At 37.3% G+C, this 25,397-nt stretch overlaps 1 protein-coding gene and 1 pseudogene across 9 annotated transcripts in view; one reads left to right on the top strand and one right to left on the bottom strand.

The window, feature by feature from the left end:
• LOC107508459 (collagen alpha-4(VI) chain) overlaps nucleotides 1–25,397 on the top strand; it is a 114,136-nt gene that overhangs the window by 75,885 nt on the left and 12,854 nt on the right. For all 9 annotated transcript variants that reach the window (XM_016140253.2, XM_016140251.2, XM_016140258.2 and 6 more), the window contains 14 exons: nucleotides 316–369; nucleotides 486–521; nucleotides 5,407–5,469; nucleotides 7,231–7,293; nucleotides 8,541–8,603; nucleotides 9,124–9,186; nucleotides 11,471–11,521; nucleotides 14,622–14,657; nucleotides 14,762–14,824; nucleotides 16,151–16,213; nucleotides 17,340–17,375; nucleotides 18,306–18,342; nucleotides 20,702–20,713; nucleotides 20,804–21,297. In XM_016140253.2, the coding sequence (XP_015995739.2) occupies nucleotides 316–369; nucleotides 486–521; nucleotides 5,407–5,469; nucleotides 7,231–7,293; nucleotides 8,541–8,603; nucleotides 9,124–9,186; nucleotides 11,471–11,521; nucleotides 14,622–14,657; nucleotides 14,762–14,824; nucleotides 16,151–16,213; nucleotides 17,340–17,375; nucleotides 18,306–18,342; nucleotides 20,702–20,713; nucleotides 20,804–21,297 (1,134 nt within the window). The remainder of the gene's footprint in view (nucleotides 1–315; nucleotides 370–485; nucleotides 522–5,406; nucleotides 5,470–7,230; nucleotides 7,294–8,540; nucleotides 8,604–9,123; nucleotides 9,187–11,470; nucleotides 11,522–14,621; nucleotides 14,658–14,761; nucleotides 14,825–16,150; nucleotides 16,214–17,339; nucleotides 17,376–18,305; nucleotides 18,343–20,701; nucleotides 20,714–20,803; nucleotides 21,298–25,397) is intronic.
• LOC118602037 lies at nucleotides 7,829–7,951 on the bottom strand (annotated as a pseudogene).

The raw sequence follows: 25,397 nt of genomic DNA, 5'->3' as shown, positions 1-25,397 counted from the left end.
CCTACAATGTGGATATTTTAAAACACCAGAATTAAATCTGTTTGCTCTAGAGGAGTGTCAACCAACAGAACTTTCAAGATTATGGAAATGTTCTACATCCGTGCTGTCCAATATGGTGGCCACCAGCCACATGGAGTTATAGAACAGTTGAAATGTGCCTTGTATAACTGTGAAAATAAATTTTAATTTAAGTTAATTTAAACTAATCTCTCCCATGTGGCTAATGGCTTCTATATTGAACAGCCCATGTCTAGAGAAAAATCCAAAAGCATGTAGACATCTAAAGCGATCTTTTCTTTACCTCTTAATTTTCAGGGAAGTTCTGGTTTTGATGGACCTCAGGGGGAGACTGGAAATGTTGGCCCTCAGGTAGGTGTAAATGCTCGTGGGATATATTTCACCTGCTTTTGTGGAACAGAGAAGTAGGCTGGGGCGAAAATTGGCTGTTTCCTTTTTTAAGGTCTTCACTTCTTTTCTATTCGTAGGGATCAAGAGGAAGACAAGGTCTGCCAGGGTGGAAGGTCAGTGCTTTCTAGAATGAGTTGCTTCTTGTTTCACATGTATAGCTACTTTAAATAGTTCTCTCTGAGAGGTCAAGGAGAGTGTTCTTTGGGCTGTCTGAGGCTGTACAAGGATCCCTGAGAAGTTTCCATGGGGACCTTTTCCATGAAGAAGGGGAAGTTTATATGGTCTTTCTCTGCTTCCTCTCCAATCTGCTATAATACTTCAGGTATTATGACTAGAAACTAATACCTAATAAAATGGCTTTTACCCCTGAAATAATATTTTCTTCCACTTAAAGAAGTAAGGCTTCCTATGGGTACATAAGGGAATCTCATAGTCACTAGATTAAGGAAAAAGTTTGAACTTTTACTATTTCCAAAGGAGGAATGATATGATTTGAGGATGGAATGGGGGGATATTTCTGTGAAGGAAATTGTATTTTACTAAGTGTTTATCTAGCACAAATCACTGTGCTAGACCTTTATTTACATTACTTTATGTAAACTTTTCTACAGCCCTGGGAGTTATGAGCATCACTGCTTACTTTTTATGGATAAGAGAGGAAATATAGGTTTAGAAATGTGAAGTTATTTGTCAGAGGCTACATAGCTAATAATTGATGGAGACAGAATTCAAATTCAAAGATCAGGATGCTCTTGGAAATTTTTGTACAAAATAAAAGTTAAGTTTATTGTGTAGACTTACCTCTAACATAGTCTGGTTGCTCTCTTGCTCTGCTTATATTATTTTATTTTCTAGTGTTCTCATGATTTAAGGATGGAGAGAGGGAGGGGGAGGGGGAGGGGAGGGGGAAGGGAGGGGAAGGGGGGAGGGGGAGGGGAGGGGAAGGGAGGGGAAGGGAGGGGAGGGGGAGGGGAGAGGGAGGGGAGGGGGAAGGGGAGGGAGAGGGAGAGGGAGGGAGTTAGGCAAGGACCTAAGTACAGAAAATGATAAGACACATGTGTCATAAAAAAATTAAATAATTCGAGTAGAAAATTCACCCAACTGCCTAGAGCCACTTAATTTCTCCCGAACCTGCCGTAATCAATTATAGTTAATTTTTTTCTGCTTTTGGGTGGATAAAACCAATGTGGTAAAATGTTATTTCAGGATATTATTTATTTCACAAGTGCTAAGAGTTTATTAATAGCACAAAAAATTATCTAAGAATTAATTTCAGATCTTAACATTGCATGAGAAATAAATTTTTCCTTGGCATCAACAAACTTGTTTGGATTTTTGAATTGGGATTTCTCACTATCCTAGCTTTTCCAACATGTTTGGTTTGAAGACACATGAGTCTTATCATTTTCTGTACTTAGGTCCTTGCCTAACTCCCTCCCTCTCCCTCTCCCTCCTATTTATTTTTAATAATAAATTAAAAAATTATTTAATTTTTTTATGATGCTATGTGTGGTTTATCTAAATATCCATTAACAGTAGGCCCTCTTGGGTTTAGGTTATTTTTGATTCCCTATGCTCTTCCATCTCCTATTTCTTTCTTTTTTATTTAATTTAAATCAGAGCCAAGCCTGTGCATAAATTTAAAATGAAATTGCACTGTCAAGCTTATAATGAAAACTATTTCCCTGCCCATTCTTCTCCCTTTTTGTGACTCCTAGCACTTCAGAAGCACTCACTTTCATCTCTTCGAGCTGTTCCTTCTGGTATTATTGTCATTTTCTAAACAACATGTTTTACTTTGCTGTTTCTTGCTTTTTAGTTTTGGATGTTTTTCTATTTCTTTCTTTCTTTTTTCTTTTTCCTCTGTTGATTGTAATATGGATCTAGGTTCACCTGGCATGTTCCTGAATCAGAATGTTTCCCTCCGGGCTGTTGCTGTATGTTTATTTGTGGTATATTCTATCACACTTTCACAGCTAGACTCTGAATAAGAATTCTTTAAGCCCTTAATGTTTTTTATATTCAAGAGTAAAGAAAATTTTGTTTCTCTTAACTCTTTTCTCTAGTTCTCTGTATTTTAACTTTAATAAATTTACTGTTATGACAAATTTATTGTAAAATAAATATATTTGGTTTGCAGTATATGGCCAAGAGTCAGTGTCTAATTCAGATTCCTGTTCAGGCTGCACTTAGGGTTATAATATATATGGTGAACCTGTAATTCCTTGTTGACGGAGCCTTCTAAAGGGATTTTCCTCCACTATTTTTTGGTAAACATCGCTTGATTCAAGATTAGTTCTAAAAGGCATTTTTTTTTTTTTTAGTTTCAAAGCAGTGGAATAGAAAGAACTATTCTAATTTCCCTGAAGTTAAGATAGTCTGGCTTTTCATTCTTCATTTTTCATTCTCCTCCCTCCCCCGAAAAAAGAAAAGATAAAGGAAAATCAGCAAGAAAGAAACACCAAGAATAGAAATTCAACTAAACTCACCCCCCCTCCCCTCCCTAATCCTCCCCCCTCCTCCCTCCCCTCCCTCCTTCCCTTCTTCCTTCCTTCCTTCCTTCCTTCCTTCCTTCCTTCCTTCCTTGTTTTTATTCCTTCCACTTCACTTTTTCCACGCATCCCCCCACCTGTCTACCCTCTGGCAACAATCAGTTTGTCCTCTATATTTATGAGTCTCTTTCTGTTGTTGTTGTTGTTTTTGTTTTTGTTTTTTTTTCTTACTATGGGGGACAAAGATTTTTCTTAACCTGTTCATCTCCTTCTTCATACACTTTTCTTCAATTCATTCTTGCAATATACTTATTTTCTCTACTTTTGGTTTAATCAATTCACATGATAACTAGGTAAATATTATTTATAGCTATGTAACTTTTGTTTTCCTAAGTCACCCTTTCTCCCCATTTGCTTTGTATTCTATGTGCCTATTACTAGTTAATCTTAAAGTTCTTTGACGAAACTGACAACCTCTCAGTATATTCAAACATAGGAGGTTTATATTTCTTGGATTCCTCCTAACTGGGCTCTCTGTCCTCCTGCTCTAATCCAGACTGATTGCTCTCTGGGTCTCTGTACTGTTATCTTATTGGAACAGATTTTGGAAGAGCAACCTCTCATTTTGGAAGTAGAGAAAAATGCGTGCAAACTGCCATCTTCAATAAGAAATCTCTCCCTTTAATACATTCTAATCTTGATGAATCCCTATAGTTGTTGTCTCCTTTTCCTTTTCAAGCTTTGATTTTTCTAAAAATAAGAGGCAAAATCATAACTATTTGCAGACTCCGGGGTGAACTGGGTTTATCCAACATGTCAATGGTTTGCTAGTTAACCCAGTATTGGAGCATTGATCATATAAATTCATTTATGTTAAGACTATAACTTGCTAAAGATCAGCCAGTACTATTGGAAGAAAATAGGTTACAGAGGTGCTGAATTCCAAATTACAACATCCCGTGGGTCTTGGAGAAACAGGTCTCATTGCTATCTATAAAATTAGATATGCCGGCTTATGCAAGATGCCTAATAAAATGGAATTGTAAATAAAATTTTATTTATGGAAAAGATTGTATCATGACAAACAAATCAATGCATAGATCATTTTGACAATAGCTAAAATCTTAATTTGTTAATTATGATAAAATTAAGAATATATTTCTAAATGTCTATAAACCTATCATCTTCCTGCAATTATTTTCGTGTTTGTGTGTTTCCTTTGCTTGCATAGATAATAAAGGGCTATCATAATGTATATACTATTTTGCATTCTGCTTTTCTGTTTTCAAATCTTCCTATTATCATTTTAATACATTATACCTTACTTTCTTAAAGAACAATGATTTACTGAACTATTCTTATGTAGAACATTTAAGTAATTTCTATTTTATTATATATCATATTGATGCTGTAAAGAAAAACTGTGTTATAGGTTTTATTTTGTTCTTGCATTTGCTTTGTTAATATAAATGCTAATATAAATATATAGATGTGAAGCCGTAATAGAAGAGTCTGAGTTTTGCTATATAGCACCATGTTGTTTTTAGAAGTGTTGCATTATTAATGTCACTAATGTAATGTGTAAATTAGGTAACATTTCACAACCTGTTTCAAAATTTCTAGCTACTTATATTTATAAATATAAAACTTGGTTCATATTTATAAATCTAAAAAATCAACTCTTGAGTAGATTAATATAACAGTAATAATGAACAGAAATGCTTCCTATTTATTTGAATAGTTTTAAAAACTTAAGAAGCACAAGTAATTGTTCTACATATTGATTAATTGAGTTTAAGATTTTTTTCTTTGCAAATCTATGAATAATCAGCGGTCATGTCAACATGTGAGCAACATGAGAAAGAAGGGTATTATCTTCAATCTTGACAAATATATCTTCTCTGTAGAAATGAAAAAGTTAATTTGAGTGAGAAATTAAATCAGTTATCAGATGAATAATTTTATCAACTCATCCTTTGCCTAGATAATTAGGTTACTGCTGTAAGAACTATAAGATTTTAAAGCCAATTTTCTGCTATTTCTCTAAATGCTTTATGGTTCTTTTTTCCTAGAACGTCATGCTTGTTGCTGTGTTCAACATTCTGAATTTCCTCATACAAGACAAAGGTCTTTAACACCAGTCAGCATTTAGCTCATATCCCTTAAGAAGAATAAGTGGGCTTTCAGTAACTAGTTATCATGTAAAATGGAAGTTTGAGTAATTTAAACAAAGTATTTTTGCTTCCATCACTAGCTGAGGCGTTGGAAGGAAAAGTGCAAAGACTGGGAGAGACATAAGAACCTGGTCTTTCATTTTCTCAACATAAGTGGAACTATCACCCCATTCTTTTCCAATTCCATATTCTAAGAGGACTGAGCCCAGACAGTTAAATCCTTTTTATCTTTCTCTTGTGGCTTTCAAATAAAATCTTGCAGGGAAGGCTGCCTTCAATTGGGAACACTAAAGATGCCTGGTGAACTCACTGAATTTTGTTTGTTTTGACAGGGTGTACGTGGAGAATCTGGTGAACAGGGTTATCAAGGAGAGCTTGGGTATCCAGGCCCACAGGTTGTATCAGTGAACTTGTTTTTAGTGCTACAGGGTATTTGTTTAAAATTTTAACTTAGATTTTTTGGTAGGGATTTAATATATATCAGAATGGCCTTGGATACCTAACTTCCAGGGTCTCCCAAAGCAGGTTGTATAGTCTTTCTTCTTAATAACTCATATTTAGTGAGCTCTTACTATGTCCTAGGTGTGGCTTTAAGCACTTGTATTAACTCATCTAATTCTTCAGTGGGGGGGTTTATTATCCCCACTTTACAGGGGAGAAATGGAGGTGGGGTGAGGGGGGGAGAAGTTAGGTAAGTTGGCCAAACTCACACTGTTAGTAAATGATAAAGGTAGAATTCAATTTAGGCAGTATAGTTATAAATCTAAGCTCTTCATTACTGCCTCTGAAGCTGTGTATTTAAATTAATGAAGTAGTATTTAATTCATTAAATGTGTATTCAATTTGGCAGGAAAAATAAGCAGTATGTTTATTGAGTACCTATTATTCACAGGGCATTTTGCTAACAGGCCTGGGATATTCAGACCATCAGGGCAAGTTGCCCTGAAGGAGTTCAGTCCAGTGGAGTGTTGTAAACTAGTTCATGGTAACTAGGGGTTTAAACTTCCAACCAGTTCTTTTGGAGTCTTCTTAGCATAACCCAAAGCTGTCGCTCTGTAAACACTTCTGGAGTACTTTCTACATCTCACTTTTAAAAGCTAAATTATTTCCAAGTTCCCTCAAATGGAAGAACTTTAAAACAACAAATTTCACTAACATATTGAATCATTCTCCTTAACTTTAAAAATCCTATGAGTATCAGATGATAATTTGAGAAGGTTTCTGCTGTTTTTCCACTTGACAAAGATACTAAAAAAAGAAATGGGTAATCAATGTATAGTTAGAGATTGTATTTACTTTATGATAGGAAATAGTATCTGAATATAGAGGGAAACAACTGAGAGGTGTGTTTTTGTCTTTTCCTTTGATCACTGGCTTAATTCAAATTTGGACCCCCCACTAGCATTGGATCCTGGCTTTCTCCTTTGTATTCACTTTATTATGCTGCTGAGAGCAAGGAGAGCAGGTCTCGTGGTGAGCCATGAGCAAGATAATCGATCAAACCTCTTTTTAATTCTCATTCCCCACTGGGATGTGGATATGATGGTCTATTTAAATTGATGATTCAATACCTCACCCAGGAGTATAGAAACCATGATCAATGCCTTCTAATAGGAAAACATTTCTCAGAAAAGCTAGAGAAAAAATTAAAGTGTCAGAAATCAGTAAAGTAAAACAGATTGGGGAGAAAATGAGCAACTCCCCAGCAATGTGCCCAGTGAAATTAGGCCACTTAAATGTACTTTTGTTTTTTGATAAAATCAGAACATAATCTTCTTGTTCAGCCTTTGTAGGTATGAGGAAAAGGTTGATTTTTCAAAGGAGATCACATCCTTGCAGCTCCTCTCTTTTAGGATTTAAAATTAGTTGAGTGAATTAAAATATAAAGCAATGTTGTCAAACTTTATCGTTCATCATATTTTACTGGAGATATGGTTAAAGATATAGATGTTAAGGACTCATATCCTGTGTCTCAGACAGAGTGAGTTTGAAGTGAGTATGCTGGGGTGCATTAGGGTGCAGACACTGCTTGATGAAGGTGTGATAAATGAGATAGCGATGGGCCAGGGCATCCAAGATGATTTTGTGGCCACATGGAAAATGCTTATGCAGCTCTGTAAAAACTTGGCTGAACTTTAATTTCATCTTTGGACCAGGGACCGAGAGGAAGGCAAGGACCACCAGGAACTTTTGGACAAAAAGGCTTACCGGGTGCTCAGGTAGGTATGAAAAACTGAAAGCTGCAGCACAGCTCCTCATTAACAATGGCCAGTTCATACACCCGAGTGTTTCAAGACGAATAGCATAAAGCTACCCTGTTTGTTCTGGGATCTTTGGGTATCAGGAATTTCTAGAAATAGCTAATTTTGTGCAGTAGACATCGATCACTAGCTACGTACCCCCTTCTACTCCAGGTATATTGTGAGAATATAGTAATTACTGAGATTGGGTTTGAGCCTCAAAGATATATAACACAAGCTCATGTATACAGTTCAAGAAAAAATAACATAAAAGAGAAATAAATGACTAGTTTACTCCTTATAGACATTTAAGGAAGTAGTTACTACTCCAGTTTTATAGATGAGGAAATGGAGCCTCAAAGGGATTAAATGACTTGTCATCCAGATAGGTAATTGGCTAAACTGTCCTCTAACTTGGATCTTTCTGTACCTGTTCTACTCCCCATCATATATATATATATATATATATATATATATATATATATATATATATATATAAAATAATTTTTTTTGATGCCTACAGCATCCAGTCTTTCTAAGTGGTCTCCCATCTAAGTACTAACTAACTAGGCCCAACTCTGCTTAGCTTCCGAGATCAGACGAGATCAAGCGTGTTCAGGGCAGCATGGCCATAGACCCCATTCAATACTATGGTGGTTCATAGAAGGGTAGCACCATATTGAGGCAGTTGATGGGAGTGATTTCCTAAGGAAGGGAGCATTTGAAATACCTTAAGCCTGAGCAGCCTGATTTAAATCAGGAGTAAGAGTATCTGGAGATTCAAAACAGCAGCGCTAGATGGCCTAAGCCATAGTTCTATCATCATTCTCTCTCTTGGTCAGGAGAAATTGAGCTCCATAACTGATTGTATTATTTTCATCCTCATTTGATAGTATTTTCTATTTGGGAAGGGTAAAAGTCCAGGCATTTGTCTTCCCAATCTCTTAATCGAATGGTGTTTTTCCCTCTAGTAGTCAGATAAGTCATCTAATTCTTGGGACATGGTCAACTTCGCCTTTTGCACAAAACATCTTATTCTCTGATCCCAGTCTCCCTGCCTATCGGCTAAATGTGTACATTATACATTTTGTATGTTGGAGGATCAAATTAATTGTGTAAAACGTCAAGGGTGATTCATGAGCATATTATCATTTCAATAATAATGAGAGAGTCAGATAGTTAACTCTGTGGCCCTTGAGGTGATTTTCATTGTGGTCTTGCTGCAGGGGAATCCTGGGCTTCCAGGGCCAAATGGTTCAACAGGAAAAACTGGACCAAGAGGAATGAAGGTAAGTGTCAGAGAACATACTCTTCCTTGATTGCATCTTGGGTTTTCTTAAATGAATCTCTTCTTATGTGATCATTTCCAGCAGGAGTTTATGATGTGGTTGGTGATGATATTGACTGTCCATTACCTCATAGCTGGATAGATAGGTACAGAGAATGAAAGACATATAGATAGACATATGGAAAGATGGATAGATGGTCACATATATCACTAGACAGACATATCAGGGGTTAGATAAACATGCATTCACTACAAATGTAGATTCACATACCCCCTGGAAAAAGTTATAGCAATATAAAATTCTGTAACTGGTGCTGCATACCTGGTTTTGCTAATTTTCAGTACCTAAAATTTAAATATATTTTTAGACAGAAGTCTAAAGGAAGATATTTACCTTAGACTGTAGAATGATGCCAATGGGATTTGAAAAGAATAATTGTAAAATTTCTAAGAAAAATGATTTAAAATGGCATGAACTCATAGGAAAAAATTAATTTTATCTTTTTCCTTTGTTATAAAAGGGAGAGCATGGTGATGCAGGAGAAAGAGGCTCACAGGGACAAAATGGGCCAAGAGGGCAACCTGTAAGTCTAGTTTCTGTGTTTTGGACTCTTGATTGAATTTTTGTTTATTATTTGTTCTCGCTTTACATAAAATTATAATATTCTTGATGAATATTTTGGGTAACACATGTGATATGATCACTAGAGCTGTTGTGAATCTAAAGAGTCAAAGAGCCTCAAACTCCTTATATAAATAAAGAATCTAGGGTTTATTTCGCAAGAGGGAAGTGCCAATGAGCTTCTTCTGCTTGACAGTAGAAGCAAGCATTTGAGTCTTTTAGAAATACAGAGATGTTCGATGAAACACTTTTTCCAGGACAACAAATAAGACAGCCAATCAGAGTTGCGAACTTTTAAGGATGTAGGTTTGATTAAAGCAGGGGTCCCCAACCCCAGAGCTGTGGACTGGTACTGGTCTGTGGGCTATTAGGAACTGGGCCACACAGTAGGAGGTGAGTGCCAGATGAGCAAGCGAAGCTCCATCTGTCTTTGTAGCTGCTCCCCAGCGCTAGCATCACCACCTCAGCTCCACCTCAGATCATCAGGCATTAGATTCTCCTAGGAGCACCGGTCCCTGGTGCTTAAAACGGTTGAATACCAAGGATCATAAAAGGTTTACTTCAACAGATAATACTTCCAAAGACAGGGCTATGCATTTTTACCTTAGTCATTGCTCTGAACACGAGGGAGAATTAGTTATTTTTATGACTGTTTTCAATTCACCACCTTATCAAAATGAGCTTTATGTTAGAGTAATGTCTTTTCTGCAACTCATATTTCTGAGACTTCCCTTATCAGCAGTAGGAAGGACCTACAGTTGTTTTACGCTCAGCACTGAAAGTGCATTTGTTAACAAGGAGAGAAAACAAACGCAGGTCTAAGAAACTTAAATGTGGCAAAGGAAGGAAGAGAACAGGGTTACTGTCAGATGAAATGCAGGGCAAATAATGTTTTACATCTATACTCAATTAAGATGTTGGAGTAAAACTCTTTTACTTTATTAAAAATCCTCATTTATAAAATGTAAAGCTTGTTCCTACTGACTTCTTTCTGTGAAAGACAAAGCTGGGGAGTAATGCCTTTCTTGAAGGTGTCACTTTAGGAATTTTAGAGGGTGTTGGACATTTCCAAAATATATATAGTTTGGATCTCTGGAGGTTCTGCATGTCCTTCAGCAGAGAGAAGCTGGAGAAACAGCAAATGAATTTCATTTGCATCTTTCTCCCTCGCCCCCAATAATTCATTTTTGGCAATCTTCTTTGTCTTATTTTCTAATATTTCAAATGCTCCTCCTTAGCCATGGGAATGATCTCTGTGGCTTAAAATTTAAAATTTTTCTTCTCATCTGATCTTGTCTGCTCAGCACAAAGCACCTAAAATGTTCTGAATTCACTCCTTATCATAGGAAGCTCACTGTCTACATGTACAGATGCTAAGATCCCAGAAGTATCATCAACATTTTTATAATTATTATCATCAGCACCACTTCTGCTTCCACTACTACTACCTCTACCACCTCCAACACCATTACCATGACCAATAACACCACCATGACCACCATGACTGCTGCTGCTCCCCTGCCAACATCATCACTACTACTGCTACCATCAGCAGCAGAATGATGACCACTTACTGGGTACCTTCACTGTGCTAAGTGCTTTCCATGCACACTGACTTAATCTTCCAACAACCATACTATGTAGATGATATTATTATCCCCATTTAATAGATGAAGAAATTAATGCTTAAGGAGGTTGAGTAACTTGCCCAAGGTCATTCTTACAACGAGCAATGGAAGTAGACTAAAAGTTCAGATCTCTCTGGGTTTACAGTCTACATACTTACTCACCAAACCATATTACCTTTATCTCAATCTTTGCACCCCCCCTCCCCCCAGCTGTCTTTATCTCTAGAGATTTACTAGTATTGGAACTTGTTCTATTGTTCCTTTATCCTGCAAAGAAAGCAGGTTTGACCAAGAGGGACTCTGTACGGTGATTTGGCTTCCTACGCCTATGGCATCATCTTGTTGAGGTACATAATTTTGCTGAAGAGGGGGTTAAAAATTAAAAAGAATATGAAAAACTTAATTATATCATGGTCTTTAAAAACTTTAAACCCTATTTCCTCCTTATCTCTTGAAGGCAGTCAAGTGTTTATCCTATGAAGGTAGGCTACATCTCCATCAAGCCCCTTCTGCCTTCCCCACCTCCTTGCACTGCTGATTTTTCCAAAAGTTCAGAGAATATTATCAACCAAGCATTGATCTGGATGACTCTACAATTCATCTTGTGTCATTTTCTAGGGTCTTTTTGGTCCTGATGGATATGGACGTCCAGGAAGGAAAGGAACAAAGGTGAGGGTTATCTTGTAGAGTACTCTGAACAAAGGACCATAGCTTTTGCTTTATTTTGCTAGAATAAGAGTTATTACCCAAGTGAGATGCCGGGAATGGTTTCTACCTGCTGTTTATGAAATGTTGTAGCTGCCAGAGTTCTCTCCTTAAAAAATAAAAGCTGATTTTTGTTATTCTCTTATTTAAAATTAAACCCTTTACCTCATCTTCTACCTACACCAGATATTCCCACCCCAGCACTGGGCATGCCAGGACCTTTCCTAACTCCTTTTCTTTGCAAGCACTCTTGCCTATTTGATATGTCATTCTCCATCTCCCTCCTTTGGACAATTTTTACTCATTTTTCTAAAAGCCACTCAAATATCAACCTCTTCTTGTGGAAGCCTTTTTGGACTTCCACAAAGAGAATTTGTTGTCCTATACTCTGTGTTCCTAAAGCACATTATTCACATTCCTATAGTAGAATATTTCCACTCCCATTAGAAGCTGGTACTTTAACATGCAGTTAATGGGCCATTGACAGAGATTTTGAAGCATGGAAGTCACATGAAGCTTGTTGAACAGATCAGATGTCAATAGCCACAGTTATTCTTGGTGCTTTAGTTTAAGTCACATTTATTGCTTCCCAAAATAAGAAATCTCTGGGAAGTTTAGTGATGACAAGCTACTGAATGATGTCAGGACTCTGGGCTGGCTTCTCTGTATTTCTCTTGTTTCCTTTGTGGCTGCAAGACGACACCACTGCCATTCTGTTTAACAGGAAAATGCTCCACACATAGTAAGCTCTTAGTAAATATCTGTGGAATGAGGAACAGTGGGGTACATCAGTGATCATCTGGTTCAACCTCAGCAACTTACAGATAGGAAAATTGAGACTCAGAAAAGTAAAGGAACTTGCCTGCGGTCACACATATAGTTAGAGCTGAGTAAGGAAACCAGTTCATTGGAGTCTCATCCTGGCAAATTAAGTCTTTCTTCTCTACGAGAGAGTTTGCATAACAGGGAATCCCGGGCAGAATTCACATGTGCATATTTTGAGCCACATACCAACCCTGATCTAAGCACAAAGGCAGTCTATACATATTATGCTACACTTAATGTTGTGGAACATGCAGATTCATACTGCTGCTCTCCCTTCAAATCTCCAAGACCTGCTTTCTCTTCCAGATTTTTAGCAATCATGCTTCCCATTTCATTAATTAAATAGTAGCAATAAGAAGAAAGTCTCCAAACACATTTACCACTACACAGGCTTAGGTACTTGCCTCTGTACCTTGCTTTCCCTTCTACTGCTCTGATGAGAGTCCATGCCCTTATCTAAGACCAACCTCTCCTCTCATGAAGTGGATTCCATTCCTTTTATGCTTTCTTAAGGCCCTGGCCCCTGCAGGTGCCACCTTTTTCTTTTGTATCACCAAATTCTTGTCACTCTACATAGAATATTCACATCAGTATACAAAGAGGTGGGAATATCTCCCATCTAAAAAAAAAAAAGCCTTCCAAACAAAAACAAAACCTTCACCTAACTACATACTCCCATTGCCCCATTTCTATCTGGCAACTCTTTGAAGGAGTAGGTCTATACTGTGGTTCTCACCCAGGGTGAGTTTACCCTCCAGGGGACATTTGGCAATGTCTGGAGGTGTTTTGGTTATCACGACCGGGGGCGAGGATGCTACTGGCATCTAATTAGTACAGACCAGAGATACTATTTTCCAACCTATAATACACATGACAGCCTATCACAACAAACCATTGGATCCCAAATGACAGTAGTGCTGGGGAAAAGAACTCCACTTCCTTTCCTCTGGCTATTTCTAACTCACGATAACCAAACCCTCACACTTCAGCTCTCCCCACTCAACTATGTCTGCTTTAGTCCAGGTAAAACTCATGGTGCTAAATCCAATGGTCAGTTCTGTGCTCTCGTCATCCTCCATGTCTCAGCAGCACTTGACAAAGATGATCGTGGGCTTGTTCTTGAAACCTTTTCTCTCTCGTCTTCCAGAATACCCTATTTTCCTGGTTTGTGCCAGCTGCACTCTTTTCTTAGTCTCCTTTTCTGGATCTTTTGAATGTTCTTGACCTCTAGAAATTGAAAGACTCAGGGCTCTATCCTCATATTTCTCTCTGTCTTTACTCGGGTGACCTTATGCAGTTCCATGGCATCAGGTACCATCTATCCTGTGATCTGGCTTGAACCAATGTCTTAACTCCAAATGTTTTCACTTGGTTATTTAGTAGACACCTTAACATTGCCATGTCCCCAAACAACATTTTTCTTTTTCTTTTGTTAACACTTTATTATGGAAAAATTCAAGCATGTACACAAATGGTGAGACTTATCTAATGATGCCTCTGCCCATGTATCCACCATCTTGCTCAAACAATCCAAAACCCTTGGCCAATTTTGTTTTATTTTATTTATACTCCCACCCACTGATCTTCCCACCAATTATTTTGAAGCAAATTCCGGATATTACATATTTCATGTATAAATATGCCAAGTTGCTTCTCTAAAATATTCTTTAAAAATATAACCATAATACCATTATTACACCTAAGAATTAACAGTCATCTTTTAATAACATCAAACATCCAGTCAGTCAAAACTGATTCCCCTGACAACGTATCCCTCCTCCCACTTCCCATTTAATCTCAGGAGTGGAGACTCCATCCTGCCCATAGCTCAAGGCAGACACTGAATTATCTTTAATAATTTTCTTTCTCTAACACCCTGTATTTAGTCCAACAATAAATAATGATGAGTCTACCTTCAAAACATACTCAACATTTTATCATTTCTCACCATTTAGACTGATAGACAAAAGTGCTTAAGAGGAAATTTCATTACACAAGATATCAGATGGAGAAATTCGTAAAAATCATTTTCAAGTTGTGTCACAATGAATTATAGAAATAAAATGTGGCCACTGGGGAGTAGCTCAAGATAACAACCATTGCTATAGTTGTTTTTTTCTGGCAACTGTTTTGAGTCATTTTCTTCAAAATTATAGTTTCTTATTTTTCCCTAAGGAGTACCAAAAAAGGATTTGGTCAGATGGCATTAAACAAGACCTTATCTCATTTCTGACACTAGGGTGAACGTGGATTTCCTGGCTATCCTGGCACGAAAGTAAGAAGATACCTTTCTGGACCTAGTTACTGGTATGCAGCATGAATAATTTGTTTGTACTTATTTTTCTTGATATTCAAGGTTTTGCTTTTGATTCTATTAAGGGAGAAGATGGTGACCCAGGCCACCAAGGAGAGAAGGGGGCAAAGGGAATCAGAGGGAATAGGGTAAGAACCAAAGAAATTTTCCAAGATCTATAGAGGCCCACATCATGACATTCTACTCACAGGAGCCTATTTTCATTGGATTAATGGATTTCTTAGCAGAAAGTCTGTGTCCTCCTCAGGCACTGTGCATTCCACACCTTCCTTGGGCTAACCCACTTCTCACTTAATCCCATGTTCATTTATCTTCTGAATACAAAAGCAGCTCCCCAAACCGTAACAACAGAAAATCCAAGTTGGAGTTTCGGTTATTCAATATCAACCTTTTAACAAACAAGTTTGGGGGCACCTCTGTCTTTGGTGAATAAGGATATCATTTGGAAGGTACTGTTTTAGCTGTAGAGCAAACCTTGCTGTTTCTTTCAGAGTCTTCTAAATCTTAACTTTCTCTTAGCTATTGCAGGACTAGACTCTCAAGAATGTGGCTACCATGTTGGTGGACTTTGAGTCATATTTCACTGTGCTTTATAGAGTCTACCATTAAAAATCTATTCCTTCAGATTCTGAAGATTCAATCTTGAAGAGCCACAACCACTGGCAGCTCTTTTGGAAAGAATAACCCTGTGGGTATCTAAAACCTAGGCCATGTTTAGCTGATAGACATTAGAGAGAAAGGCCTTCTGAGAAAAGGACATGGACCAATGCTCAGTGAAGAAAAGAGGAAAGGAAAGATAATGTATATTTCCTAGGCAGTCAATAATTGGTATTTTCATACATTGGCAAGGACATAAAGAAAAATTTGATCTATGCCTAACTTTACTTGCTGCTGGCTAATATTGCCCTGTTCAGCTAAATTCAGCTCTCTGGTTTCAAATTTAAAAAAGAAAAAATAATCTGTTACATGCAAATAATGCTATGTCTGCAGATAATGCTGTGTCTTTTCAAATATGTGTAAAATGAGCAGTGAGTCCATGATTAGCATATGCCTTTACTCATACTCTGAAGACCAGAAGGTGGTGGAGGAAATTCTTGTTTCTCCTGATGCCAGGCCTTCAATGCCTATTTCATGTATCCTTTTAATTACATGATCTGGAGGCTCAGCTGAGTATTGACATTTTTTATGGCTCTGTTTGGAAGTGTTGTCTGGGATTAGGTATGTAGGAGAGAATTTAAATAGTTCCCATGAATCCTTTCTAGTCTCTGTGTCTCACTCCACCAATCATGGTCTCTGTGTCTTACTCTGCTGATCACAGTTCATAAACTGATCCATCTCAAACTCATTGGACCTTCGATATAATGACAACTTGGTATCTCAAGGTGGACCTGATGGCTTTAACCAAGTTGTATTCAATGGGAGGAAGCTTATTCCTTTGCTTTGGTCATTTTTAGGGTAATGCAGGCTTTCCTGGATTTGTCGGAACTCCAGGTGACCAAGGACCTCCAGGACCCAGGGTAACGTGGTCTTCTCCTTTCTCTTATTTTCAGCCTTTGTATAAAAATGAGTAAAGATTTGATAAGAGATGTCTTTAAGAACAAATGACACACAAGAGGACCTTTATAGGGAATGGGCCAAATTTACTTCAAGTCTTTACCTAGTATACTTATTCAATATAAATTTATAAATTTTTCTAAATACATAAAATAATATATAATACTCACTGGAGAATGAATTTATCAGCGTAAACGAAATGAGCAACAACATTTATGCAAAAACTAGAAGGGAATCCTAACAAAACATGACATTTACGTAATCTTAACTAAACTGACAATGTTGCAAGCTTACAGATATTTTTAAAATTCCCTGGAATGGTATGAAAGGAAAGATTTGGTGCTATTGACATTTTGTACCATATCTCATCCTAGGAGGCTAGGCTGTCTTTCTATGAGGGGTGGCCATTGAGTTAGCCATGTGTTGAACCTGGTGATTTCACTGCAGCATAGGTAGGGTTTACTGGAGAGGTGCAACAAGGTCATAAAATAAAAAATCTTAGAAGTAGAAGGACCACTCATTCCCATTTTACAGATGAGGAAACAAAGGCTGAGAATATTATTGTGATTTTCCCAGGGTCACAAATTACTACCTTACAGAGTCTAAATAAAAGCAAAGATCTGTAGACTCCTGGAGAGCCTAGGGTCAGGCAGCTCTATTCTAAAGGATCCAGGGAAGACTTGTTTAGTACTAGGGCAGAGATAGGGTGCTAGTAGGTGGCCTGAAGAGAAGGGATAGGGGAGGACTGAGTTCTATTTTAGAACTGCCTATGAATGGTCCTGAGTTCTTGATTGGCCTTTTCCTAAATTTTATCTTAAACTATGGCTTGATCTTAAAATGACTTCATCTTATAAAAGTCTTTATGTGCTCTCTACCTGGGCATCCTGGACTACAAGTTCTGGGATACAGCTCCTGGACACTCTGAACTCCTTCCTTAAGGGGTAAGACAGAACTCCAGGGCCAGGAGTGAAGGACAGGTGATTTGTGCACCGTGGTGAACTTACTTTCTCAGAACCATTTGCCAGCTCTGGAGAGTAATGTATGGTACCTTAGAATTTTGCATTTTAAACTTGTTTATGTTCTTTTCAGGGTATTAAGGGCCCCAAAGGCTTGGTAGATATGACGGTAGGTAAAGATTTTAATTCTAAACTTTATTCTTTTCAGAACACAAAGCTTCCTTAGTTCATGAAATAGAAATCTATAAAGATTCTTTAGTTTCTTTAGGTTTATGGACTTTAAAATGTTATAACCAAATCAAGTAAAAAGAGTAGAATTATATTTTAAATCCTGCAGGGAATCTGGATGTTTTTGAGTAACACTAGTTGACATGAAAGGAAAGACTTTGAGGGCCACTACGCCTATGCAATATGCCTTTTTGTAAAGGTCAAAAATTGCTTTTAAAGTATTTATAAGGCAACACACAGTATAGTGCAGGCCATTGTGTTTCATGACATACCTGAAAAGAATCTCAAAAATTATGATGTTCTTCATCTTCCATGTACAAAAATACTATCGTGGGTGAGTGAAGGAGGAATTGGAAACAGCCAAAGAGCAAGAAGTGATGGGGTCAAGGGAAGCAATCAAAGGAATGAGACAGAATTCTAGGTGACGCATTAGGAGTACCTATCTTGGCAGTCATTCTAAAAAAGTGCACCACAAATTACTAATATAGAGACCAAAGAATTAAAGACATTTGGCATTTCTATACCTTCTGTGTTGAGATGGCTGGATTTAAACTTCTTTAAAATCAGATTTGATTACATTGCTTTGTGAGGCAGATAAGAAAAATGAATTCCCCTTATCTAATAATATGAGCATTATATTGTATATAAAATATATTTTAAATGTTTTAAAATAACTACTGGATCCAGAAATATAACTGCTGGATAGTTTCATTTGCTACAGCAATTTTTGGGTTTTCTGTTGTGGCTTAAAAAGCTTTGGGTAGGTACTAATCATATTCATATGACATTTCTAAGTCACCAGGGTAAGGAGAAATATACTCCAAATTAAATACTTTTTCTTTTTTCCTCTCTTTCTCCATCTTTCTAATAGCCTTGTGAAATTGTTGATTTCATGAGAAAAAACTGTCGTAAGTTGAAAAAGAGTCAAAGGGAGCCAGTGGTGTGAAATGGGGATGAATCATGGATTGGGGACGTAAGTTACTGTGGATTTGACTGAGGTTTGGGAGGTGTCATTGTCCATCAAGAAAGGAACCTGCAAATGAATATATGTAGCTCAATCTCGCCCTTGGGTAAGTAATCTCCCTCAATGTAGTCTCAGATATGGAGTGGTCAAAAGGCATATTTTCTCAATGGTGAAGAAAAATTCTATTGTACAATATGGCATCCATAAAATGCATGTATGCATCTTGGTGCTTCTTATCATGAAACGGGCAAAGAAAAGATTTGTTCTTTTTAACTTATCCATTTAAATAAGAGGGATCAACAGTGAGCCTTCAATGGGAAGTATGTCTTATTTATTTAAATTTATGTTTTAGAAATAGAATTATGAGTCATAAAATATTAAGTAACATTTTATCACGTTCTCAGATTAGAATTTATTTACTGTCTTCGATGTATTTCAGGATATTTGCATCCTATAATGCATGCATTTCTTCATTTACTGGCAATAGGGAGAGAACATTGACTTAGCAAATTGCTTAGTTCGGGCTTGGGTTTTCTCCACAATCATCCCACCCCTCTTGTTCTGGCTCACTCTTCCATATTCTGTTCATTCTCATCCAGTTGCTGCTCAGGGAGATTATGGGATCCTATTTCCTATAAGTCAAAATGAATAATACCATTGTCTAGACCACAAAAGAAAAGAGTGTCAGAGTTGGCCATATAAAAAGTGAAAATTACTTTACATTGAAGAGAGCCATAAAATCAAAAGCAAACAGAAAAATGGAAAAAAATATAAGCAACAGACCCAAGCAAAGGACCTAAGTCCTTTACTCTATTATGTCAAAATATATAAAATTGCCACTACTCAATCATCTTCATCTACAAATACAGATATTTTATATTTGCTAAACCTAAATATAAAAAACTTTTAGACTGAAAATGGGCAAAAGACATGGAAGATTCAGAGAAGAAAAAAATGCAAATATACAACAAATCCGTGAAATATTTGACTTTACAAGAAGTTAAAGAATACAAATTACAATGAAATACTCTTTGTTTCTCAAATTGGAAATATTTTTTAAATGACAAGAACAACGCTATCCCAATTTGGGAAATGTATAAAAGCACTCTTTGCTGGTAAGAATGTCAGTTGGCACAATCTTTCTGAAGTACAATTGGACAATGCATATCAAAGCCATAATGATAGAGATTTAATAGGGCTACAATTGGGCAAATATGCACAGAGACATGTATAAGTATGCTCATCACAAAGTGATGTTGGAGGAACAAATCATGATATAGGAGAAAATATGATATTGCTCTAAATTCAATTCATCATATTACTCTAAAATAGATGTCCATCACATACTAAGTGAAAATGATTCAGAATAGAACATATCCTAAATTCTAAGTTTTATAAAACAAAATGAAACAAATTATATATATATGTATATATATACATACATAGACACATATAATGTACACATATACACACATATATAATGTACACATAAGGAATTCAGAATCATTTCAATTTTTTGTTTTCTAATATTTTCCATAAAAATATATTACTTGCATACATACACTTATAAATAATATATGTATAGTTTATTCTATCTATCTATCTATCTATCTATCTATCATCTATCTATCTTTCTATATCTATCTATCTATCTATCTATCTATCTATCTATCTATCTATCATTATCTATCATCTACCTATCTATGGCTTTGGAATAGCTCAGTGTGCTAGTTAGATTTAAGTTCAGTACAGTGTGACCTTAATGCTCAGTAGCAGTGACACAAATATATTTCTCAAATCAAAACCCAGAAGTAGCCAGTCCAGGGTTGCTATGGAGCTCCATGGGGTTCAGGGATGCAGACTCTTTATATTTTCTTGCTCTGCCATTGAGGTGAGGGTGTTCTGTTTCTCAAATCACCTCATGGTCTGAGATGTCTATGAACTGTCGACTGTCAAGAAGAGGAAAGAAAAGGAGAAGGATGCTGTTTCGAAGTGTACCTATCGTTTTTCTTATTTAGTCACCCAGAATTTAGTAAGATGGCTGCCCCATTGGGAAATGTAGTGTTTGTTCCAGGAAAACATATGTGCAGCCATAGATTGAGGTTCTATTACTATAGAAAAGGAGAGAACGAATATTGGGGAGCAAGTACAGGTCTCTACCACACTCAGGAATCTGAGAAGGCCACTGCTTGAATTTCTCAGAGGAGATGGTTTTTCATCTTGAAGCATTCACACGGAAAACATGCCACTGCTTATGCAAACTAATAACGTCTTCTTTTCTCTCCAAAATAATTCCCTTCCAGCTTGTTCAACAGGTAAATAATATTTCTTTCTATCAACTGAAATCTTCACCTGTTTAGAGGCATTGCAGAAAATCTTAAATCTGTGTTATCCATTGTGTCAAGGTGTTTCCAAATGCCCAGTGTTTCCAACTGAAGTGGTCTTTGCCCTGGACATGTCAAGTGATGTCTCTCAGTTGGATTTTGAGAGGATGAGAGACATTTTATTATCTCTGCTGATGAAGATGGAAATAAGTGAGAGTAACTGCCCAACAGGTGCTCGAGTGGCCATCATATCATACAATAACAAAATAGATTACCTGATTCGTTTCTCGGACTACAAGGGGAAGCTCGCACTCCTGCAGGCAGTCAGGAGACTCTCTCTAGAAAGGTCATCTGGCAGTAGGAACCTTGGGGACACCATGAGGTTTGTGGCAAGACATGTATTTAAACGTGCTCGCTCAGGCCTTCTCATGAGGAAAGTGGCTGTGTTCTTCGAGGCAGGCTGGGCCCATGGTGCAGTTTCCATCAGCACTGCCACCCTGGAGCTCAGTGCACTGGATGTCGTCCCTGTGGTCATCACCTTCACAAAGGAACACAACCTCCCGGACGCCCTATTGGTATGCAGAGGAACCACTTGTGGGCGGGGGAACCGGGGCAGTTAGTATGTGGTCCCTATCCTTCCATCAAGGACTGCATGAGTTATGAGAGCTGTTCAGGGAAGAATTCCCCAGAAATCGATGTGTACACACGGGGGGTGTGTATCCCATTGTGGGCTCTATTACTAGTGCTTCTACTGGTGCCAATTGACCATTCTTGAGCCCTTATTTTGTGCCATGTGCCTAATAAACGTTATTTAATAATTCCCCAAACTCCATAAGGTAAGTTTATTTTAGAGATAAGAAAACTGAGGCTTAGAGATGTTAAGTCCACCATCGAAAGTCAGGTATCTAGTTTGTGGCAGACTAATATTATCTACTTTCAGAGACTATGCTTAAACACTATTCTAAATCATATCATGGGGAGCCATAGAATGTAATTTTCTTTATTTTCCCACTTGGGGTATAAAATACATACCCATTTAGCAAAGTGAGTAGTGCACTGATTTTAAGTGTACAGCTAGTTGAGTTTATATATAATTTTAAACTCCCAAGACATGGTTTTAGATACGGAACACTTTCAGCATCTTATAAATTTTTCTTATGTCCCTTCCCAAACCGTACACTCCTCAGAGGCATTGCTCTTCTGGCTTCTATGACCATCCACTGACCTGTTCTGGACTTTCATATAAGTTGGAGACTATAGTATTACTCTTTTGTATCTGGCTTCTTTCAGTCAATGTCATGTCTGTTCTTTTTGTTCATCCATGTTGTCTGTATGGGTAACCTGGTTTTTTGTTTGTTTGTTTTTTACTATTGCTCTTAAGAATTCTAGTGTGTGTATGTACCACAGCTTATTTACTTATTCTCCAGACTTGACTCTTATAACTGAAGCCCATGTAGTACATTCTCATAGAATATCTGGGATGATTTGTTAAAATGAAGGGCAATTCTCTAAGAGATTTTAGGATACTTATGGGTATCGGGTTGAACCATGTTACATTGCCAATATTCAACTGTTTTTGACTGGCAAAAATGGAAATGTCATATGGTTCAAAGAACTAATGAGTTTAGTTGTGCTAGACCATTTAATTTTCTCTGAAGTTTCATGTGTGGCAGAAGTGGTAGATGAGAGATTCTGCTTTAAAAAGCTATGAATATGCTTTTAAGCATCGATAGGTAAAATTGTGAGGGCAGCTCTAAATAATCTCCTGAATGGATTAATAAAGGCAGAGTATAAACAAATAATAGTTTAAATTGGATATGTAGCTTTTGTCTTTGGCTTTTTCATCAATAATGAGGTGCCTTTGGAAAAGTCTCTTTATCTTTCTGAGTCTCATTTTGCTTAGCTCTAAAATGGTGAGGGTCACAATTAGACAATATGTAGGCTCTTTGCCAGGTGTAATCCTCTACTTTCAGGAAGAAATTTCCCTAACCTTTGGAAATAAATACTCAAGGTATAGTTACAACCCCGCCAAACGCTCATCAGTGCTGCAATCTGAGAGGGGATCCTGGGCAGACAGTGTTTAAATCTCACATAGAGATGATTCTTTGCCAAAATGTTCTTGCCCTCTTAGTTGCTTGAGTTTCCAAGTAGAAGGATGTAATGCTATGCAAAAAGAACTTGCCGGCTTAAATATACCCGAACCTCAGTTCTATCATTTTTATATGTTCTCCTTTCTATTTATTGGATGCATTCTTGCCCCAGGATGCTGTTCCTTAAATTTAACAGTTTAGAAAGGATGTTAAATGGTGCTTGCCAGCACAAATGTGATAAATGATTCCATTTCTGGTGTCATTAACAAGGAGAGAAACTATAAAAACTACAACTCCCTTTCAGGGCCTTTCAGAAAATCTTCATTTTTCACAACTGGGCATATTGCAGCCCTTAACTTCCCCTACCCTGTGCTCTGTCTTTAGGAGAATCCAGTTAGGGGAGGGGGAATATCCTTGATTTTTTCTTCTGAATTATCTGCCTGAGGGCTCTCTTTGATTATCTGTGGAACTTTTGTCTTTCACTTTTATGTTATTTTATTTTTCAGAACAATACTCAGATGCTTCTGGCAAAATGATGGTTGTTCAATTTGAATGATTATATGAACAGATGCCCTAACTTCTCAGCCCATTTAAGTATGCTTGGAGGCTGCACTCATATTGAAAAGATTTTTTTTTTTAAGGCATCCATCAACTACTCTTAAATAAAACAGTCTTAAATAAAACAGTATTATAGCATTTGAACTGTTTGCGCCTAATCTCATTTTCGAGAACTGTCCAGTTGCCTTTTGTCTCAAAACATAACTTTATTTGCCCCATTTTTAAAAGTTAAAAACCAGAGGATTACAGGAAAAATGCAATTTGTGTGCCACATTTCAAATTCAGTTTTCTTTATAAAAACTAACATATGTTCACTTGAAACAATATCTAAGAAAATAGTTTATGTTTTTTGACCCAGGTGCTCTTCTAGATCTTCCTACTTGTTGATTCATTTAATTCTTACAACAACCGAATGAGATAACTATTATCGTTGGTTCACTTTTCAGGTGATGAAACTGAGACACAGAGAACTTAAATAATTTGTTCAAGGTTTGGAATTCTCATTAGCAATGGGATTTTAAATCCAAAGTCAAAACCAGACAAAGAAGAGAGTTTAGAATTTCAAAGTTCTTTTTCATGTATTATTTTATTTTTCTGTTTGTTGCTCTTTTAAAAAAAAATCTAAAGAATCTATTTGGAATTCTATCACAGAGACAAAAATAAAATCAGATTTAGAAGATGAAAACATTAAGAGGAAGGCCAAAGGAATTTGGCGGGGTGTTTTTAAAATTTTGATATAATTTTAGAATTCAGAAAAGTTGCAGGAGGACATTCTAGAAAGTGTTGGGTTGCCAGACAGGCCTTTTTAGAAGCCACGGATGTACCCCTGTTAAAGCCTTGTGGGCTCCTATTTTCTGTTAGATCGTTACTTTTCTCAAACCAGGATCAACAACCAAGGAAGAAATTAGGGAATGAGGCTTCAAACTCTGGCTTTGTCCCTTGTGCTATCTGGACATGTTATTTGGCACTAGGACCTCAATTTATTCACCCATAAACAAGGAATAAACTCACAGGCTTGCTGTGAGAATTATTATGAGATAGTGCCTCAGAGAATTTCTGTGTGCATACTCAATATAGGCCATTATTACCATCTTCTCGAGGTCCTAAGAGTGCACCTTTGCCCTATAACTGTTAAATCGATAGCTTCCATTTAATGAATGCCTATGGAATTCCAATTGCCATGCTTACATGCTTTCTATGCTTTTTCATTTTAACCCCTCATTGCTCAAAGCGTGGTCCCGGGACCAGCCACATCAGCATCACCCAGGTTTGTAAGAAATGCCAAATCTCGAGCTCTACCCCCAGGCTAATCAATCAAGTTCCTCATTTTTAACAAGATTCCCAGGTGGTTTGCATGAATGTTAAAGTTTGAAGAGTGTTAGTATGATCCTCGTAACTATCCTACAAGTTAATAATGACAATCTATGTTTATTTCCCAGAGGAGATAAGGGAGGGTCCGAGGTTAGTGACTTGTTTTAAACATAGTCCTGGAATTGGCATTCACATACATCTGGTTCTCGAGTCTCACTCTGCCACCCAACACCCTCAATCCAATGTTGGCCCCTATTTGCTGGGGAGTCCAGGAAGTCAACTGCTTCACAGCAATCTTGGTGGGACCATGCCTACTGACAGGAGCTGAAATTGGACTCAAGTCTTGGGGTCAGTCACAGGTTATGTGACTACTCTCTTTTATCTCTTTCCCCTAGTTTTTTCAATTTTCTCTTCTTGTTCTCCAAACCATTATCTTAAATGGATGCCAGATTGTTTCTAACTCTCCCTTATTGGGGTCCAGTTAGCTCTTCCTGTGTCCCAAGGCAAATCTTTCTCCCCAGCATTTGCTTTCTTCCCCTCTTCATCTATCTGTCTAAGCCAAGAGCCTCCCTCAGCTCAATCCCAGGAATGAACATTGTCCCATGGGACTCTGGTAGTTTAATGCAGCAGCTAAAGTATCAAATTTAACTCTGTAGGTCTCTCCAGTTCAGGGCTCATGGGGAGTTCTTTAATAGTGAGGGCTGAGGTTTGAAGGT

The sequence above is a fragment of the Rousettus aegyptiacus genome, unplaced genomic scaffold, assembly GCF_014176215.1.
Source record: "Rousettus aegyptiacus isolate mRouAeg1 unplaced genomic scaffold, mRouAeg1.p scaffold_m13_p_4, whole genome shotgun sequence".
Taxonomy (NCBI): Eukaryota; Metazoa; Chordata; class Mammalia; order Chiroptera; family Pteropodidae; genus Rousettus; species Rousettus aegyptiacus.
The sequence above is the reverse complement of the archived record's forward strand: the minus strand, read 5'-3'. Positions and strand labels throughout refer to the sequence as shown.